Source organism: Lepidochelys olivacea (genome assembly GCF_965140295.1).
Source record: "Lepidochelys olivacea isolate rLepOli2 genome assembly, chromosome: 4".
Taxonomy (NCBI): Eukaryota; Metazoa; Chordata; order Testudines; family Cheloniidae; genus Lepidochelys; species Lepidochelys olivacea.
In genome coordinates this window covers 119,339,703-119,357,794 of record NC_140414.1, presented here as the reverse complement: position 1 = coordinate 119,357,794, position 18,092 = coordinate 119,339,703, and the positions used below count along the sequence as shown (strand labels likewise).

Below are 18,092 nucleotides of genomic sequence, written 5' to 3'. Positions count from 1 at the left end.
ACCAGTCCAAGCCCCTAAATGTGGTGCCCTCCTGTAAAAAGTGACTTGCACTGGGTTAAGCTGTACCAGTTCAAGTGTCTTTTTACATTGGTGCAGCACATCTAGCCTAGGAATTTGCACAGTGAAGCTGCATTGGTGTAGCTACACTTGTGCAAAGAAAAAAATAATCTAGTGTGGACAGATTCAAACAAGCTGAGTTTCACTTTAATGACTCTATTTCTTAAAACTTTCTTTCCTTCTTTGGAGAGACCACGACACATTAGAACGGGGTCGGCAACTTATGGCACGCGTGCCACAGATGGCATGCAAGCCGATTTTTTAATGGCACGCTGCTGCCTGCCGAGTCCTAGCCCACTCAGCCCGCTGCCGAACCCAGGCTGAGACCCCGGCAGGCAGCAGCGTGCCATTAAAAATCCTGCCCGCCCCGGCCCGCTTGTCTCCTCCCCTCTTTCCCTCCCCCGAAGCAGGGTGAAGAAGCTTGGTCCTGCCGGCTGCTGCTGCAGAGCAGGCAAGCTCCCCCCAGCCTCTTCCCCCAGTGTGCTGCGTTCCTCCTCCTCCTCCTCCCTGCTGCTGATCAGCTGATGGCCCTTGCGAGCGAGAGGGAGAAGCAGATCCGCAATGCACTCGCTGCTCTGGGGAGGAGGCGGAGACAAGGTGGGGACGGGGGGTGGCATCAGGGCATATCCCCTCCAGCCCTCTGCCATGAACCACTCAGGGAAGGGGGCTGGGAGCACCCCCACGACCTAGCCCACACCCCCAGCCCTCTGCCCTGACCCCGGCACCCACTACGACCCCAGCCCTGACTCCAGCACCCCCCATACCCAGCCCCCCCACAGCTCTTGCCCTGACTACTGCACCCCCCCACATACCCAGCCCCCCCCACACCCCATGTCCTGACTCTTGCACCCCCTACATTCCCATTCCCACCCCCACCCCTCGCACCAAATGGGAACTGCCCAGGTAAGCACTCCACCCCCAAACCTCCTGCCTCAACCCTGAATCCCCTCCCTCATTCTAGCTCCTGGCCAGACCCTACACCCCAACCCCCAGCCCTGTGCTCAGTGCACTCCCGCCCTCAGCTCAGTGCAGAGAGAGAGGAAGAGAATGGACTAGAACTAGGGAGAAGGTAGGTACCCACTCATTGTGGGCAGGGCCAGGATCCCAGGCCGGCAGCCAGGACCCAGGCTGGCAGAAGCCGGCGGACGGAACCCCAGACTGGCAGCAGGCTGAGCCACTCAGCCCACTGCCGGTCTGGGGTCCCGGCTGCTGGCCCCACTCAGGCTGCTGGCCCCTTGCCAGCCGGGGTCCCGGCCGCAGGCCTCGCTCAGCCTGCGGAACCCGAGGCTGGCAGCGGGCTGAGCGGGCTGGCGGTGTAAGATCAGCATTTTAATTTAGTTTTAAATGAAGCTTCTTAAACATTTTGAAAACCTTGTTTACTTTACATACAACAATAGTTTAGTTATATAATATATAGACTTATAGAGAGAGACCTTCTAAAAAACGTCAAAATGTATTACTGGCACACGAAACTTCAAATTAAAGTGAATAAATGAAGACTCGGCACACCACTTCTGAAAGGTTGCCGACCCCTGCATTAGAATATAACAAGGCTACCACTTTTGTGAACTAAGAATTCTTCCAGCTGCTGCCAGGGCCGACTCCAGCTTTTTTGCTGCCCCAAGCGGCGAAAAAAAAAAGCAAACAAAAAAAACCGATCGAGCTGCTGCCAAAGTGCCGCTGAAGTGGAAGGGAGGGAGTGAAGGACTCACCACCGAATTGCTGCCGAAGACCCGGACGTGCCACCCCAATAACTGACGGAGTGTCGCCCCTTTCTGTTGGCTGCTCCAGGCACCTGCTTCCTTTGCTGGTGCCTGGAGCTGGCCCTGGCTGCTGCTGTAATACCAGTCTGAAAGTTGCTTATCAGCTGGCCCTAGTGACAATTACAAATACATAATTCTCCATCAAATCCAGTTCCACAGGTCTACTAATGGACCTGCACTGCAGAAAGAGGCAAAACTAAATCTGCACTCTATTGGCAGGGAAGGACTAACCATGCTTATCTGGAGATCCTTTCCAGTTTCTGTTCTGCCTCCACAGTGCAGGCATGTTGACTAGGGGTAAAATTGCAAAAATACCTAATTCTCATTTGCAAGAAAAACCTTAGGCCCTTGAGTCCTGCTGAATTTCGGTGAGACATAAGCTCATGTGTGTCCAAGTCACTTTTGACAATGGGACTTCAGCTCTAAAGTCACTTATGGCCTTTTGAAAATTTTACCCAATATCTCGCCTGCTGCAGAGCTGAAACAAAGACAAACCTAAGAAAATCAAATAAAAAAAAAAGAAAAATGTAAGAAAACCAGGGCTCTTGTCCTCTACAATCCCTGAATTGATTTCAGGTTTGATTCTCTGCCCAAAAAGGGAGGATGCATTATTCCTTCCTGAGGGACTCTGCCTGGTAAGAACAGCTATATAAGATGGTGAATAAGCTTGTTGAGAGGATAAAGCATATGCTCATCTGGTTCTGCGCTGGAGACCCTTGTTGCGTGCTTCAAGTGCACGTACTTCAAGCTGTGTCGACTTTTGTCAGGAGGTAGCAAGGGCATAATGATCGGCCAGGCCAGAGGTTTTTCTTCCCTGTCACCATACCTGGAGAGGAGCAGTGCAGCAGCTGAAGTCCTTGTGGCACTGACAGAGAGGCTGCAAGCGGCATTCCATCACCATCCACCCTAGTTGTGATGGTACTTGTACATGGAATATTTGATCAGCTGTCCCAGCATCAGGCTCTTAAGAAGAGATCAGCTGAGGCCAGTAAGGAGCGCATTGTGCTCTTCTGCCAGTCTTGGTTGCAACTGCTTTACTATGAAGACTATCTGATCATCCATCCCTGCTTCCCTTTGGGCTGTGGAGGGCTGTTGTGAAGCAGCGGAATCCCCTAGAAGACGTTGTAGACAGTGGTAGGGGGATGCGAGGTCCAAAACACTGTCCCTAATGTCCTTTCCCCTTGAACTCAAATCACAGATCTCACTGGGCCTGACTAATACGAGTATTTCTCTGCAGCATTATGGGGAAGCAAAGTGGCCTTTTCACCTCTCCTGGTCATACCAAAATAACTAGAGGGAAAGCCACTCCTTCAGAAGAAAAGCAGAGCACACCCCAAACCAACTGGCCAGGAGGAGATTTTGTGTGCTTTCCTGCTCTCAGTTCCAGCTTCTCTATATGGTTCCTTCAGTGCCCAGTCTGAGCAAAATCTCCAGTTCAGAGTCAGACTACTTCACTTTGCAGGCTGCTGGCTATTTGGCATCTCAAGCGTTCATCCTTGAACTCAAGGAAAATTCCTTGGTGCTTCCTCTTCCTACCTGAAGCTATTCCTCCTCCCAAAGAGAAGCTGCCAAGCACTTGATGTTGGCCACATCAAGTTGTTTAGGAAATCTAAGCCACTCTTTGTTGTATGTCACTCAGCATTAAAGGGGTAGAAGCCTGTATCAGGGTGGATCCTCTGGGCCATTTTGGAGGCCCACAGAATAAGGTCTGCCTCTTCCATCTGGGCTTATTTCCTAAGAGTCATGGCAGCTTCCTGGGCTGAAAATTTCTTATCAGGAAACGTGTAACACAGCCAATTGGTTTTCCCTGCATATGTTCACTGAGATCCATATACTGGTTCTGTGGACCTGAATTTGATGGCAAATAGGTAAGGCCCAATGAGAATTGTGGGATGATTATCAAAAAAATGCAGCTAAGTTGCAGAAAAGCCATGGAAAATTGCAGAAAAGTAATAATGAACCTTATTTGTGGCAATAAAGTCCATTGTTATTTTTCCATGATTTTCCGCTGTTGGCTGCCTGGGGCTGAGAGCTGGGGCTCTTGCTGTCGGGCACCTGGGGCTAACAGTGAGAACATGGTGCTGATAGCAGGGGCACCCACTGTCAGCCGCCCAGGGCTGAGAATGGGGGTTGCCACTGTTGTCCGCCCAGGGCTGAAGGCTGGGGCTGACAGCAGGAACACAGGGCTGATAGCAGGGGCTCCCACTGTTAGCCGCCGAGGGCTGAGAATGGGGGTTCTTGCTGTTGTCCGCCCGGGGCTGACAGCTGGGGGCTGGGGCTGACAGCAAGAACACGGGGCTCCCACTGTCAGCCCTGCGCCGAGCGGGGCTCGCATGTCAAAATAGTGGTGGAAGCCTAATATTGCAGAATCCGCAATATCACAAGTTAAGTAGGATCTTACGAATAGGAGAATTTTTCTTGCTAGCTGAAAATTTCCTTTTTTCAAGACTCCAGATCCACAGATTCAATCTATCCTATGTTCATTGGGATGCAATTGAATTTTATTCATATGTGTCTATTTAACTAGTTTGGCTATGCCTATTTACTCTGCATGAGTTTATTCCTGTTCTTGAATACTGTTTTGCTAGGGTAATATTTATCATGTAACTTTTAGTCTAGGGTAATTGAAGTTACTGAGCAGGACCTTCAGGTGAGTTTGCCATTGATGGACAGATCTGGTTCTGTGTGTGTTTCTGTTTTGTTTTTTACAGTGTAGTGTAAAAGATCTTGTTGGTAGGTCTGTGGATCTGGATTCTTAAATAAAGGAATTTTTTGATTAAACAAGATACATTTTTTTTCTGTTTAAAAACTCAGGTACAGGCACATTATGATTAGGTACAGACAAGTGGATTATTGCCTGTCACATGACCATCTTTACAAGCGCTAATGCACACGTCAGAATAGTCTTATATTTCACTCTTTTCTTTATTTCAGGCAATAAAACCTATGCATGCCAACCAATATATGGTTGGATCTGGGGACCCTCAGGGACAGTTTCAACTGGACATTGATATTTCTGGGTTAATATTCACCCATCATCCCTGTTTTAGCCGTGAACATGTTCTGGCAGCCAAACTGGCTCAGTTGTATGATCAGTATCTAGCAAGAAGACAGCAAAACCTTACCAAACTCCTTACAGATAAGGTATTTTAATTGTATGCTCTAGCGTGTTGAGATACTCAGTAGCTAGTTTAAGGTTAAAACTGAATTTGAGTCTTTATAATGTAGCAATGTAATTTCTAGCTTTGTGCCATGAATAATATATTTTGTTGAAAATAATCCTGTTTTTCTATAAAGTTTAAACCTCCCCCCAAATATTTGTTCTTTAACATCAGATCAAATGAATTTCAATTGAAAGCTGATTAAAATGTGTCCAACAGCATAGTGAAATATTACTCCATGTTAAATGCAGACCTATCTGTTTAAGGTTATTTATTTAAAATGGGCTTTCTAAAGGGATCCGAGATACAAGTCAGTATACTTGTTATAATACAATAGAATTTACATAGCATCCTTTATACAGAGTATCAAAAATGTTTTGCAGTGCATGGTAGATTAAAGATATGGCTTTACCGAGTTGTGTACAATGACTCAGACAGGCAGAAAGGGAAAAACAGCATATAAAGATGGAGAAAGGTGAGTGAAGCTTAGTCTCAGTTCTAGGTGAAAAGGAATACAATTATTATTTGTTTCCATTGTATTGTCAAGAATTCCTTACCGTGACATTTTCAAGGAAAACAGTCATGTTTATAAATACTTGGTTCCATTAAAATAAAATTCCAGTTTCCAGCTTTATATCTGTGCTAAATATTCTGATTTTATTTATATATTGTCACACTTAATATATTTATCACCAAAACCTGGTGGTGTAATAAATTAAGACATTGGGGTATAAGAAGTTATTCCAGGCATGAGAATGAGAAAATTTAAGATCAAGCATGAGAAATTTAAGCTACAGAATAATGATTTGAGAAAGTTACAGTCAACTGAAAATAGGAATTGCTTGTCCCATTCTTGTTTAGTACTGTATCTGAAATTATCAAACTGATGCTTACTGTAGTTTTACTCATTGTCAAGATTAGGGTGAAAGAAAACACCACAAAGAATAAATTTATTTGAGAGGAAGAACCGTCTTGTAGTTAAGTCACTAGATGGGGACTCAGATTTAGTTCAGCCTGCCAAAACCAACCTGAGTGACATCGAGCAAGTCGTTTAATCTCACTATGCCTCAGATTCCTATCTGTAAAATATGGGTAACAATCATTCCCTGTCCTCTCTGAATGTTGTGAAGAAAAATTAATGAATTTTTGTGTGGTGCTTAGATACCAGCACGATGGAGGGAAGGTAAATAGATACTTTTGCATTTCTGCTGAATATATTTGGTTAGATTTAAATCCTGAACAGATTTTTCATAGTGTATTTATTTGCCACATTGATATATTTAGCCTTTTTTGCTATTTAAAGTTTGCTTTTTTTCAGTTGAGTAGTGATCATAGAACCTTTTGTCCATCAAGGCGATGCACTGTACACAAAATGTTTACAAGCAGTTAAGTGCTTGTTTCATCACTCTATAGATAAGTAAAAGTGATCCTCTTCTATATTTGATTGCAATTCTGTTGCCCTTGTTTCAAGTTCACTCCTGTCATGACTGTTGAACCATGAATACTGATCTGTGAGGTTTCTGTAGTTTTTGGTTTCACTCATGAATCTCTGAAATCAGCATTTTGAGGAGATATAAAGTGGGTGTAGAAACTAAATCCTTAATCTGTTTCCAGTTACCTTTTTGGAGTAGCAGTTTCCTATCATACAGTGGCTACCTGGTTCATTTCAGGTTACATGGTGTGCAGTACAGTTTCCTCCATAAATTTTGAAACCATCTATGAATTGTAGGTTTGTTTTTGCTTTTTGTTTAAGCTGCATGCTCTGAGGAATGCTGTAAAGAGTAGTTTGGACAACAGTGGAACCAATGTCCCTAACCCTGTAGCACAACAGAGTGTAACTGAATATAAATTTGAAATCAGGTAAGTAGAGATTCATTAGATCACTTTTTTTCAGAATTTTATTCCTTTTTTTCTTTATTTCTGCACATGTACAGAACTATAAAACCATGCCAAACTTGACACTTTATGGTAAAGTATTAGTATTATTAGTAATATTAGTATTAGTATTAGCATGTGAAGTAAACAGCCCAGGTTACTAATAAAGAAATATGTAGACAAAATCAGATTGTGTAGTGTTTCACATTACATTCCAAAAATCATTTTAATTTTATGTTATTTTTTTCTGGTTGGTGAATAACCAGAAGTTTATATAGAGCACCAGACAGCCATATCCATTTAACTTGATTAATAAATGCATATGAAGTTTCAAAGTGGTAAAATTTAATATGCGTGATGTGTGCCCTTCTTCCCAGCATTCCGTTGTCTTACTGAAAATAGTAGTTCTGGAAACCCAAGCAATGAAATTATTATGCTGTTTTTTCACTGTTAACTTTACTGTGTTCTTGTAAAAAAATTAGTAGCCACAAACAACAGACACTACAGTTGTTAGCTACACTACAACTATGCGGTATGGAGAATTCAGATTTCTTCCACTTGTGGAAAATCTCAGTTTATAGCAGTAAGGGTGAAATCTTGGCCCCATCGATGTCAGTGGGAGTTTTACTCTAAGGATTTTTCTTCTTGGTAGGCCAACTACTAGAGAGCAATTTAATTACAAACATAATCAAGTCTGATTCCAACTGGTGTTACATGTAGTAATAGAGGCTGGTGTTACATGTAGTCAATACATTACATCCCAATGGAGTAAAGCTCATTGTCAAGCATGTGAGGTTTCTAAGAGCCTAAACCCGAGACGGAGACCAAGGGGTATTAGATCATACAGACCTCATAGACCTAAGCTAAACTGCACTAAATTCTTGTAAGGTTCACTCTTAATTCCCTTTATGTGGTGAATTTGGTAAGGTGTGAGGGAAACATGCACTGATGTCACTAGTGCTTTGTTGATAAAAAAGACAACTTCAGTCTACAGGCCTGTCAATTTGGCATTTTTCATGTGGAGTCAAATAAGCTATCACTTTTCATGTGTACTAAATGTCCTGTCCCCCGCATTGGTACACTTTTGTGGGGACTTGGGTTAATTTTAGATGTAATTGGTTTCAGTCTCCAATTTATTACAAGCAAAATTTACATAATTTTTATTTAGCCTGTGATAATACAAAGTTAAATGGTAAATTTTCCTTCTGCTTGTTGTAAAGAATGATTTTTAAAATGTGTTAGTGAAATCTGTGAACAACGTATTTCTGGAAAAAGTTCTGGACATTTTTGGTTTTCTGACAGAATTGTCAACATCTGAGCAGTATCTGTCATCAGTTGGGAACAGCTGTTATTCCCTCCTGTTTGGCCTAATTGTGGCAAATTCAATTTTAATTCAGTTCAAAGGGGGACTTTATTTTATATAGTTGGAGTCTTTTTACTAACTAAAGGCCCCATTCAGCACTCACTTCTCAGGTAGAACTCCTTGGCCTTAAGAATTTATACACATTTTTGTTTTTGAATCGGTGGAGCGTTCTGCAGATGTAAGAGCCTGCCTGCATGCAGCTCATAGCAGGATTGAATCTTAAGCCCTGATCTAGCATAAGAGTGCATCCCTCTACCCACACAGAATCCTACTGAAGTCAATGGAGCTGCATTTGGGCACAGGGGTTCACTTGCAGGCAGTGAATGGCAAGATTAATCCTTAGTGACTATTCTGCAGGTAGAAAAAATGCCTGCTGATTGTGAAAGGAAAACCTTAGAGTATCTGTGTGGTTTTGTAAGCCCACGGACTAGTCTAAATGCTAAAGTCTCTTAAATTATACTCCTTTAATTAAAATATTTAATGCTGTAGTTTTAATTCCTAATGCTTAGCTCGCAATAAAAGATTCCTAGGATTTCTGAATCTATTGAATACATTAACAGAAGTAGAGAGAGTACCATGGTCACCATTAAATAGTTAACATTTGCCAGCAGTTACGATACTATTGTACCTGAGAGATTACAGTATTTCCCTCTACTTATAATTATGACTTTATGATGATATCCTAAATATCAGTGTTGGTTAGTGTTGACTTTTTAATGGTGATCGCTATGCTAGTGGTTGGAGATCAGATTACAGCTAGGAATCAGAAGGGTTCTTTATAAAAAAATTTATTTCATACTGGGATGCTTACTCATTGTGAGACCGTGTGGAAAATCACTTGACCTCTGTCTCAGTCATCCTGTCTTTAAAACTGGATAAATTCAAGATCTCATCTGGTTTTCAGTGCCACATTAGACTTTATTTACTATTGTCAGAGTTCCCTCCTCACTCTGAATTCTGGAGTATAGATGTGGGGACTAGCATGAAAGACCCCCTAAGCTTATTTCTATCATCTTAGGTTAAAAACTTCCCCAAGGCACAAATCCTTTCTTGTCCTTGGACGGTTCTGCTGCCACCACTAAGTGAGTTAGACAAAGATTCAGGAAAGGGACCACTTGGAGTTCCTGTTTCCCCAAAATATCCCCCCAAGCCTCTTCACCCCCTTTTCTGGGGAGGCTTGAGAATAGTATACCAACCAAATAGGTAAACAGACCAGACCCTTAGGTTTTTAGGACACTAAAAACCAATCAGGTTCTTAAAAGCAGAGCTTTATAATAAAGAAAAAAGTAAAAGAAGCACCTCTGTAAAATCAGGATGGAAGGTAATTTTACAGGGTAATAAGATTTAAAACACAGAGGATTACCCTCTAGGCAAAACTTCAGTTACAGAAAACACAGGAATAAACCTCCCTCATAGCATAGGGAAAATTCACAAGTTAAAACAAAAGGGAAGCGAACGCATTTCCTTGCTATTACTTATAATTTTTGTAATCTTGGATGCTTATTTCAGGTAGGGTTTTAGGAGATTGTTCCTCTCTCTTGGACAGAGAGGGACCAGGGTAGGAAAAACTAAGAGAGCACAAAACAAAGCCTCCCCCCACAGATTTGAAAGGATCTTCTTCCCTTATTGGTCCTTTTGGTTAGGTGCCAACCAGGTTATTTGAGCTTCTTAATCCCTTACAGGTAAAGGAGGGATTTTATGCTACCCTTAGCTGTATGTTTGACAACTATGAACAAATATATTACAGAAAAAGAAAATGCCATTGGCCGTGGAATCCAATTTTTATTTGTGTCTTCTGTGCAAAAACAAATGTGCATGAAGGCATTTTTTTTAAATGAGTCTTTTCAGTCTCTATGCATTACTTTACATGACAGAGTCATTGCAAATACTGGTCCTTGATAACCACAGAAATTGGATAAATTAACTGTTTCATGAACTCCAGTTTGCCCCTTGGATGCTTGTTTTTACTTGGAAGCATGTTGTTTCATTCTATCAGTAAGTGATCAGTGGTATCCTTCACTGCTGGATAGAAAAGAGGACTTTCTTTTAGATTTGAAAAGTGTATTGTGCCTTTCTGGCCCTAGGAAGCTAATTGATTGCTGAAGTGCTCTCAGTTAAACTCTGAGAACTTTTCCATTTTGGTTGATGTCAGTGGTCTCGTTGAGTATGCTTTGGTTAGTTTCTCATATGTTGCTGTTACTGCAGACCATATGAGATCATAGGGCTATAAAGTGAAGTGTTTTGCTGCAATAGGAGGTGTTTACATTATGCCGCAGGGCCACTCTACTTTTAAGTGTTGAATCATATTTAGCTTTTTTACATATGCCCGTGTCAAGAAAATAATGCAAAGGCTCTGATTATATTAAAATTAAACATATTTTAAAGAATCATCTTTATAACTTAAATATTTTATTAAAGATATTATTGAAATGAAACTTAGGGTACATCTACACAGCAAAAAAACCTGTGGCAGTGAGTCTTGGATTCTGGGTCAGGCTCTCAGGGCTCAAGCTGTGTGGCCAAAAATAGCAATGTAGACGTTTCCACTTGAGCATAGTAACACATGAATTAAAAGCAATATATGTAACATAGGAAACTAGCACAAAGAGATCCAAGAGATGGAGCAAAACAAATACAAAACAAACAACACTGTAATAAAAATAAACTGGAAAGGAAGATACATTTTTGGTTCTTGACTGGAAACATGCCATGGACTTCTGGCAAACCGAGAGGAGTATCACTGGAGTGTGGCAAGCCTCGATAGTCAGCACTTCCAGTCCCAGTGATCTCATTTGCCATATTAGTAAATTGATGGGCCTCTTGTGTAAGACATTGAATCATACTTGCCAATACAGGTTGTGGAGTGCACTGTCTCAAAGGTCTGTATTTAATTTCTATAAAAAATATTTAAAAGCAGAAGCAAAGTTAGTACAAGTAGTGAATATAAGCTACTGAATATCCAGGTCTTAACTTAGAGGGTTTTTAAGTACCATATTACAGAACAGGGATCGGCAACCTTTGGCATGTGGCCTATCAGGGAAATCTGCTGGCAGGCCGGGCCGGTTTGTTTACCTGCAGCGTCTACAGGTTCGGCCAGTTGCAGCTCCCACTGGCCGTGGTTCGCCGTTCCAGGCCAACGGGGGCTGCGGAAAGTGGCGACCAGTACATCCCTCAGCCCACGCCGATTCCCGTAGCCCCCATTGGCCTGGAACGGCGAACCACGGCCAGTAGGAGCTGCAGTCGGCCAAACCTGCGGATGCTGCAGGTAGACAAACCATCCTGGCCCGCCAGCAGATTTTCCTGACGGGCCCTGTGCCAAAGGTTGCAGATCCCTGTTGTAGAATAATATCTTTTAGGTTATATCATTTTTTAAAAAAGACAATTGTTACAGCCAGGACAGTGTTGATAAAAGATTATGTTCATCCTAAATAGTCATTTACGTAGGAAATGTTTAGTCTGGTCATCAAGAAGTACATACTGTATAAGTAAGTGTTTAAGGAAAGGCAATACCAATTCACATATCCTTTAAATAATGCAATGGAAGACAGAAATGGTTCCAAAAGTCACATATCCCTTCCAAGTCAAAAGAAGTTAATTTTGTTAGTGTTTCGAATCCTCCAGGGCCATCACTTGATTTACATTACTTCATAGCAGAAGTATAATTCTCCTGGGTTGCTGTTTACACACATTGACTTTAAAATGTTTTTAATAATGTATGGCTTTAATAAGCCTTTGTATAAGAGATGGAGAGTGCAAGATAATTAACTGTAATTAAAGTCACATTGTCTAGAATTCAGCAGAATAGAATACAGAGCTTTAAAGAAAGCCACATCCTGTCATCTTCAAGTTTTGAGTTTGTTATACTATCTTGGATTGTAGGGAAGTCATCAGTTAGATTGAAAACCACACCATGTGTTTTTTCAGTATTATAAGTTCTCGCTGTATTGTTCCATCTAGTTATGCAAGTTGAAGTTTGTACGTGTATACATTTATAGGCAAACCAGAAGACTTCGTGATGCTGAACAAGAAAAAGACCGAACGTTGCTGAAGACTATTATAAAAGTTTGGAAAGAAATGAAATCCCTGCGTGACTTTCAGAAGTTTACTAACACACCCATGAAACTCTATTTGAGAAAGTATGTTTTGATAACGTTTTTGTTACTTCATGTGCCACCAATGGGATTTTATTGCATATTGCTATATTTGGGAGTTCACAAGTAACGTGAAAAAGGCACAATGATAAGCTTTTAGGTGATACCAGAACTTGCTACTATTTTTTTAAACAAGAAGTAATTACAATACCTGAGAGAAATTACTAGAGGATAATGTCCAAAGTCAGAATTGTTTAGTTCATTATAGATAGTTACATTCTGCTATTAATTAGCATCTATCACAAATCTTAAAACTAACCTCATCCCTCACACCATTTTGAAGTCTTATAACTAAATACTAGATATAAATTGTTCTTCTTAGAATATCTCACACATTTTATGCACTCATGTAACTAGCATTACAAATTCATTATTATGTGTAAGACAAAGGAAAAATAATTGCTAATTACTGCTGACCATTAAAAGTTGTCTTAAATAATTTTATGTCCTTCATTTATTATTATTACTATTATTCATTATTTATTAGTATCATTGTAGCACCTAGGAGCCCTTGGCATGGCCCAGGACCCTATAGGGTTTGTTATTTCGTAATAAGAAGGTTATTAGGATGCCAAAGCCTGCTTTGTGTTTACAGCTTCAGAAACTATGAAAAAGATAACCTAGTAATACTGCTTTATCCTGTATGCTGAAAATTGCTTGAAAATTGCTTGCCTGTACATGAAAGCATAGGTTAAATGTGAATGCATTTATCAACAGAATACATTTTTGTTATAATGAAAGGAGCCAACAGTAGTGTACAATATATTTGTAAATTATAATTAATTGTTTTGAAGGGTAGAGGTTGACCAGAGATCAGATAAAAAAATCTATGAAGCAGAAATTCAAGCTGAAATAAATGAACTATTAGAAGAATGCATGGAAGAGTATGAAAAGAAAATGAAAGAATATAAAACTGAGCTACAAGAGTGGAAATCTTGGAAAAAGGCAAAGGTTTGTGTAAACAACACAGCGTATAAAATTGAATTATTGCCGAGTATATTTTTAAGCTATCTCTTATGGTAGAAATAGCTTAAAGGTCAGTATAGCCGTCACAAATTGTTAAGTGTAATGGAGTTCATTTGGGTAAATTATTTATGTTTAGGATTGTTACTAAATTAACTTCTGTTAAATAAGTGGTATTTAAGTGCAATAGCTGTAGTGGAGTAGAACAAGTTAAACTTTCTCTAAGAAGTTTATTCTGTAGTGGTGATGGTTTTGTCCGATGTTGGTTTTCAAACTTCTTTGCTTACATTTCAGCACTTAAATGGTTTCATTAGATTAGATTAAACAGTTTTGCTGTATGCATGTTAAACTCATGTCCTTGTGATTGGGAATGATTTTTCTTGTCACTTCAGGAGTTAAAATGAATATATTTCTCAGAGTTAGCAGTGAAGCAACAAGATGTTTCTGGTGAACTGGCAGTCAATACTAAATGTCCAGTTACATCAAATAACTATTTAAAACTAGAAAATGCAATGAACTAATGTACTAGTTTTTCACTTCTTCAGCGCTTTATTAATATTTGTCTTAGAATACAAATTAAGGGCTCAGTTGTTCTTTGAAGATACAGTTGTGTGCAAGAGGAGGTGATTCCAAGGTACACAGAACCAACTGCGATTGCCAGAGATGATTGTCTCGAGCAGCCACAGTACTTTCCAGAGCTTCCTGGCAGTTCAGCCACAATATCATCCTTTTAAAGAGTGCAATGTGTGCTCTTTGCAAGCCCCGGCAGCTCTGGTCCCAGAATGGAAAAGGTCATGGCCCTGCTCCCTCCACACTTCCTTTGGGAAGCACTAGGAACTCTGAGGAGGAGGAGGTGTCAGAGTAGTGTAAGGATTTCAGTTGTACTTTTGCCCATGCAGCTTCTTTTAGTGGTCTTATGCACTAGCTATCATTTTTGTTCAGGCACTAGTTATCATTTCTGTTCAGGAGAAACCCATGTGTCAACTAATAGGGGTCTTGTCAATTAAGATTGGCGTGCAGTGATTAAGCTGTCTAATGTATTTTCATTAATAGCAAATGATTTTTGTTACCGCTATCACTTTGTTTCTTCCAGGGCCACTCATTCTCCCCAGGATTAATAAAATAATCTAACTGAGAAGTGCCAATTTTAGTATGTCATGGTTATTACCATAGAAAGGTGGAGGGAGAAAGATGGATGAATGCTTTTAGCTTTTGTCTTAATAGCACTTCTACAAGGTGGCCTCTAAATATTCCCGCTTATGGGCTACACCGCCCTCAGCAATGCTCTTGGCGCCGACTGTCCTGGGTTTGGGGACCTTCTGTTGTTGTTTGTTTATTTGTGATATGATAGTACCTAGATATCATTATTAGTAATAAGGTCCCCCTTGTTCTAATCACTGTACAGACACATAATGTAAAGACAAATCTTGCCCCAAAGAGCTTACAAATCTAAATATATTATGAGAGACAACATGTGGAAATAATGAATAGATGGGGGGGAATGCAGGATACCAGTAAGACAATTATGATCAATGTAATCCAACACAGGAGCTGCCTAGTCATTGTTGAGTGTGTCTTGTAGATCTCATAGCAGAGTTGAGTTGTAAAGGAAAGATTTAAAGGAAGATACAGTAGTGGCTATGCTGATTTTTGTGAGAGCTCCTCCTGTGCATAAAGATTGTAATTGGAGGAAGCATGAAGGTGTTGAGGGGAAATTTGTGTATGGGCAATGAAAGATGATAGAGCAGAGGTAGGGGTTGGCAGCTCAATAACATATAAGAGATAATAGGTAGGGTGAGGCTAACCCAGAAAGAACCTTAAAAGTGAAGGCAAATAGTTAGTGTTTGATGCAGTGGAGAAGGGGCACCAGTTGAAGGATTCAGAAAGGGGGATGATTGGCTGGAGCCAGAAGCCGGGATGTTCTTTGCAGTGACTTTTTGAATGGATGAAGAAGGGGAGAAAAACTGTTCCTATTGGGACCTGTAACCTTTGATTTGTGAGTTCCCAATTAGTAACTTAAAAATAAGGTATAAAACCAAACTGAATTATTTAAGCCTCCAGAGTATTTACAGCAAATTTAATGTAGCAGAGGACTGTGAATGGCACAAAGTAATAGAATTAAAAACTTTATTTAATATAAAATATTTCAGCAAACAGGCATTACAGTATAACCATACACTCTGTCTATACTCTCATTCTTAGATGAAGTACTGCATTTAGGGGTGATCAATCCCTAATTGAGGAGAACGGTTATAGTCATTTCTCTAATGGTACCTTGATGGTGGATGGGCGTGCCTAATCTAAAATTAGTGTGCTACCGTTTTTATAATCAATTATAATAATACCCCTTAATTAATGAACATTAAGTCCACCTTTTTAACATAATTAAGTATTTTTACTTTCGCATTAGCTATTTAACATTAATTGTCATTTTAGTTAACATCTGTGTAAATACCATACCAGTAACTATCAGTCTAGAAAACATTTTCCAGAACGTTAACATTTTATCTAAAACACGTGTAAAAACCAGTTAGGACCAAAACATGTTTACAGCATAACCAGGGATTGTGTCCTAATTTATCTTCAACTTGCCTTGAAATCGTCCCACTTTACATTACTCATATTTTACCAAGCCTCACTTAACTATCGTCAAACTTGTTTTTACAAAATAGATTTTTGGGTGTTTCTATATAAATATAAGCACCACAACCCGCTCTATTGGCTACAGACCAGACAAGGCCTTACATGTTTGAAGAGGAGATTATAAAAGGATCTGTGATCCTCAGCTACTTCAGGTCTTTTTCTTTTTTTAAATTAGGTGTGAGGATACAGACCTTCACTCCATGCCAGGAGAGCACTTTTTTGGTTTGTGTGGGTTGTGGTGCTTTGTTTTTTGTTTTGTTTTAGCCTCAAATATCCTGATAGTTTACTGTCATTATTGGAGTTTTGATATCTTAGATTATAGTCTAAAGCGTTTCTAGATAACTTAGTGGGCATAATAAAATGAGAAAAGGGAAGCAGTAGATTAAAAGGAAGAAAGATGATAAAAAATATAGAACAGAGTAAGGCAAAAGAAAAGCAAACAAGAGTGTTAGAAATAACAGTTGCACAACTAGTTTGACTAGATGTGGGAGTCAAAGGGAGAATTTCTGTGGGTCTGTGCTATGAAAAAACAGCTGATCTGTGGGAGATCTGGGTTTTGTTTCTTGTACTTTGGATCACTGGGGACTGGAAGAATTGCAGTAGTAATTATGTCAAAGAGTCAAGTTTGATCCTGGGAATGGCTGTCAACCCTAACAGAGGACAAACTTGGTGGCGCAGGATAAAGAGAAAATCTAAAGCCTCACAATGATCACTCAGGCAAATTCAGAATTTGTAAGTCTATTCTTTGAGATAGTCAAGTTAAGCCTGTTTAGCTATATGAATGCAGAGAACTACTAGCCACAGAATAAATGAAGTCGGACCAAAGAGTGGGAGAACTTTATGTAATCCTTTAAGAATAATAAAAAGTAATTTCTAACTAACCATTTGCAATGTGTAAGGAAAGTAGAACAAGCAGAAATAACTAAACATAGTGTCCGTTTTGGTCAAAACAATTGCAAGTAGAACACTTTGGAGGAAAACTCGGTATTTTCTATATGCAGAAGACCAAGAAGAAAAAGAAAATAAAACAAAGTCAAGATCAAGAGGAAGAAGAAGCAGAGGAGTCAGAGTATGGTGAGGAACCAGTAAAACCCATCCCTCCTAAGCTGGCTGATAGGCTGGAGGTAGAGCAACAAGTTAGAGAAAAAGCCATCAACATCAGGAGAAAACCTGGAGAACCTGTTTTAATTCCTGAGTTGAGCCTGACTGGAAGTATAACTCCTAATGATCTGTGCCCCAGGTAAGATTGCTCTGAGACATTTATGGTTCTCTACAAATTAGTTTGTCATTTATAATTTTAGGTAGGTGAGGTAATATATTTTATTGGACCAACTTCTTTTGGTGGAAGGGACAAATTTTCATGGTTCACAGAGCTCTTTCTCAGGTCTTTGAAGCTTGAAAGCTTCTCTCTTCCACCAACAGAAATACATTACCTCATCTACCGTGTCTCTCTCATATCGTAGGACTAACACAGCTGCAACACTGCAAGTACTTATTATTTTGTCATTATCAATCTTCTGTTATATTTTTAGTTTGAATATTATTTATATTTAATTTAAATTAATTAAACTTTAGAAATACATTCTGAACACCCTGCTTAGCCTAGCTATTGGAATGTTCAGCACCTTCTTTCTAAAGTTGTTATAACTTTATTAAGTTCCTTTGTAGGTCACATTTAAGATCCTGCATATATTTATAACGTTGGGCAAAGTCCTGCAGGTTCCTCCGTGGCCAAGGAGGACCCTACATGGAGGGGAAGAATTGCAGTACCACTGTCACTAGAAAGAAAACAGGTGCAAAGTCGAGAGGCCATTCACTGACTTTGGTAGCTCTTTATGTATCATGGAGTCCAGCTCTGTGACAGCTCCCTGTGGGAATGGGGACGAGTATCTGTAGATACGCTGAGGGAGTGTCAGGGAAATGTGGTGGGTCCAGTGCAGGGGTGGGCAAACTTTTTGGCCCGAGGGCCATGTCTGGGCATGGAAATTGTATGGCGGGCCACAAATGCTCACAGAATTGGGGATTGGGGTGCAGACCCTGGGTTGGGGCCAGAAATGAGGAGTTCAGGGTGCGGGAGGGGGCTCTGGGCTGGAGCAGGGGGTTGGGGTGCAGGTGG

At 40.4% G+C, this 18,092-nt stretch overlaps 1 protein-coding gene across 4 annotated transcripts in view; it reads left to right on the top strand.

The window, feature by feature from the left end:
* The window catches only part of CC2D2A (coiled-coil and C2 domain containing 2A), a 166,455-nt gene that overhangs the window by 69,048 nt on the left and 79,315 nt on the right, over positions 1–18,092 (top strand). For all 4 annotated transcript variants that reach the window (XM_084625582.1, XM_084625580.1, XM_084625581.1 and 1 more), the window contains 5 exons: positions 4,755–4,964; positions 6,735–6,841; positions 12,215–12,355; positions 13,165–13,321; positions 16,978–17,216. In XM_084625582.1, the coding sequence (XP_084481708.1) occupies positions 4,755–4,964; positions 6,735–6,841; positions 12,215–12,355; positions 13,165–13,321; positions 16,978–17,216 (854 nt within the window). The remainder of the gene's footprint in view (positions 1–4,754; positions 4,965–6,734; positions 6,842–12,214; positions 12,356–13,164; positions 13,322–16,977; positions 17,217–18,092) is intronic.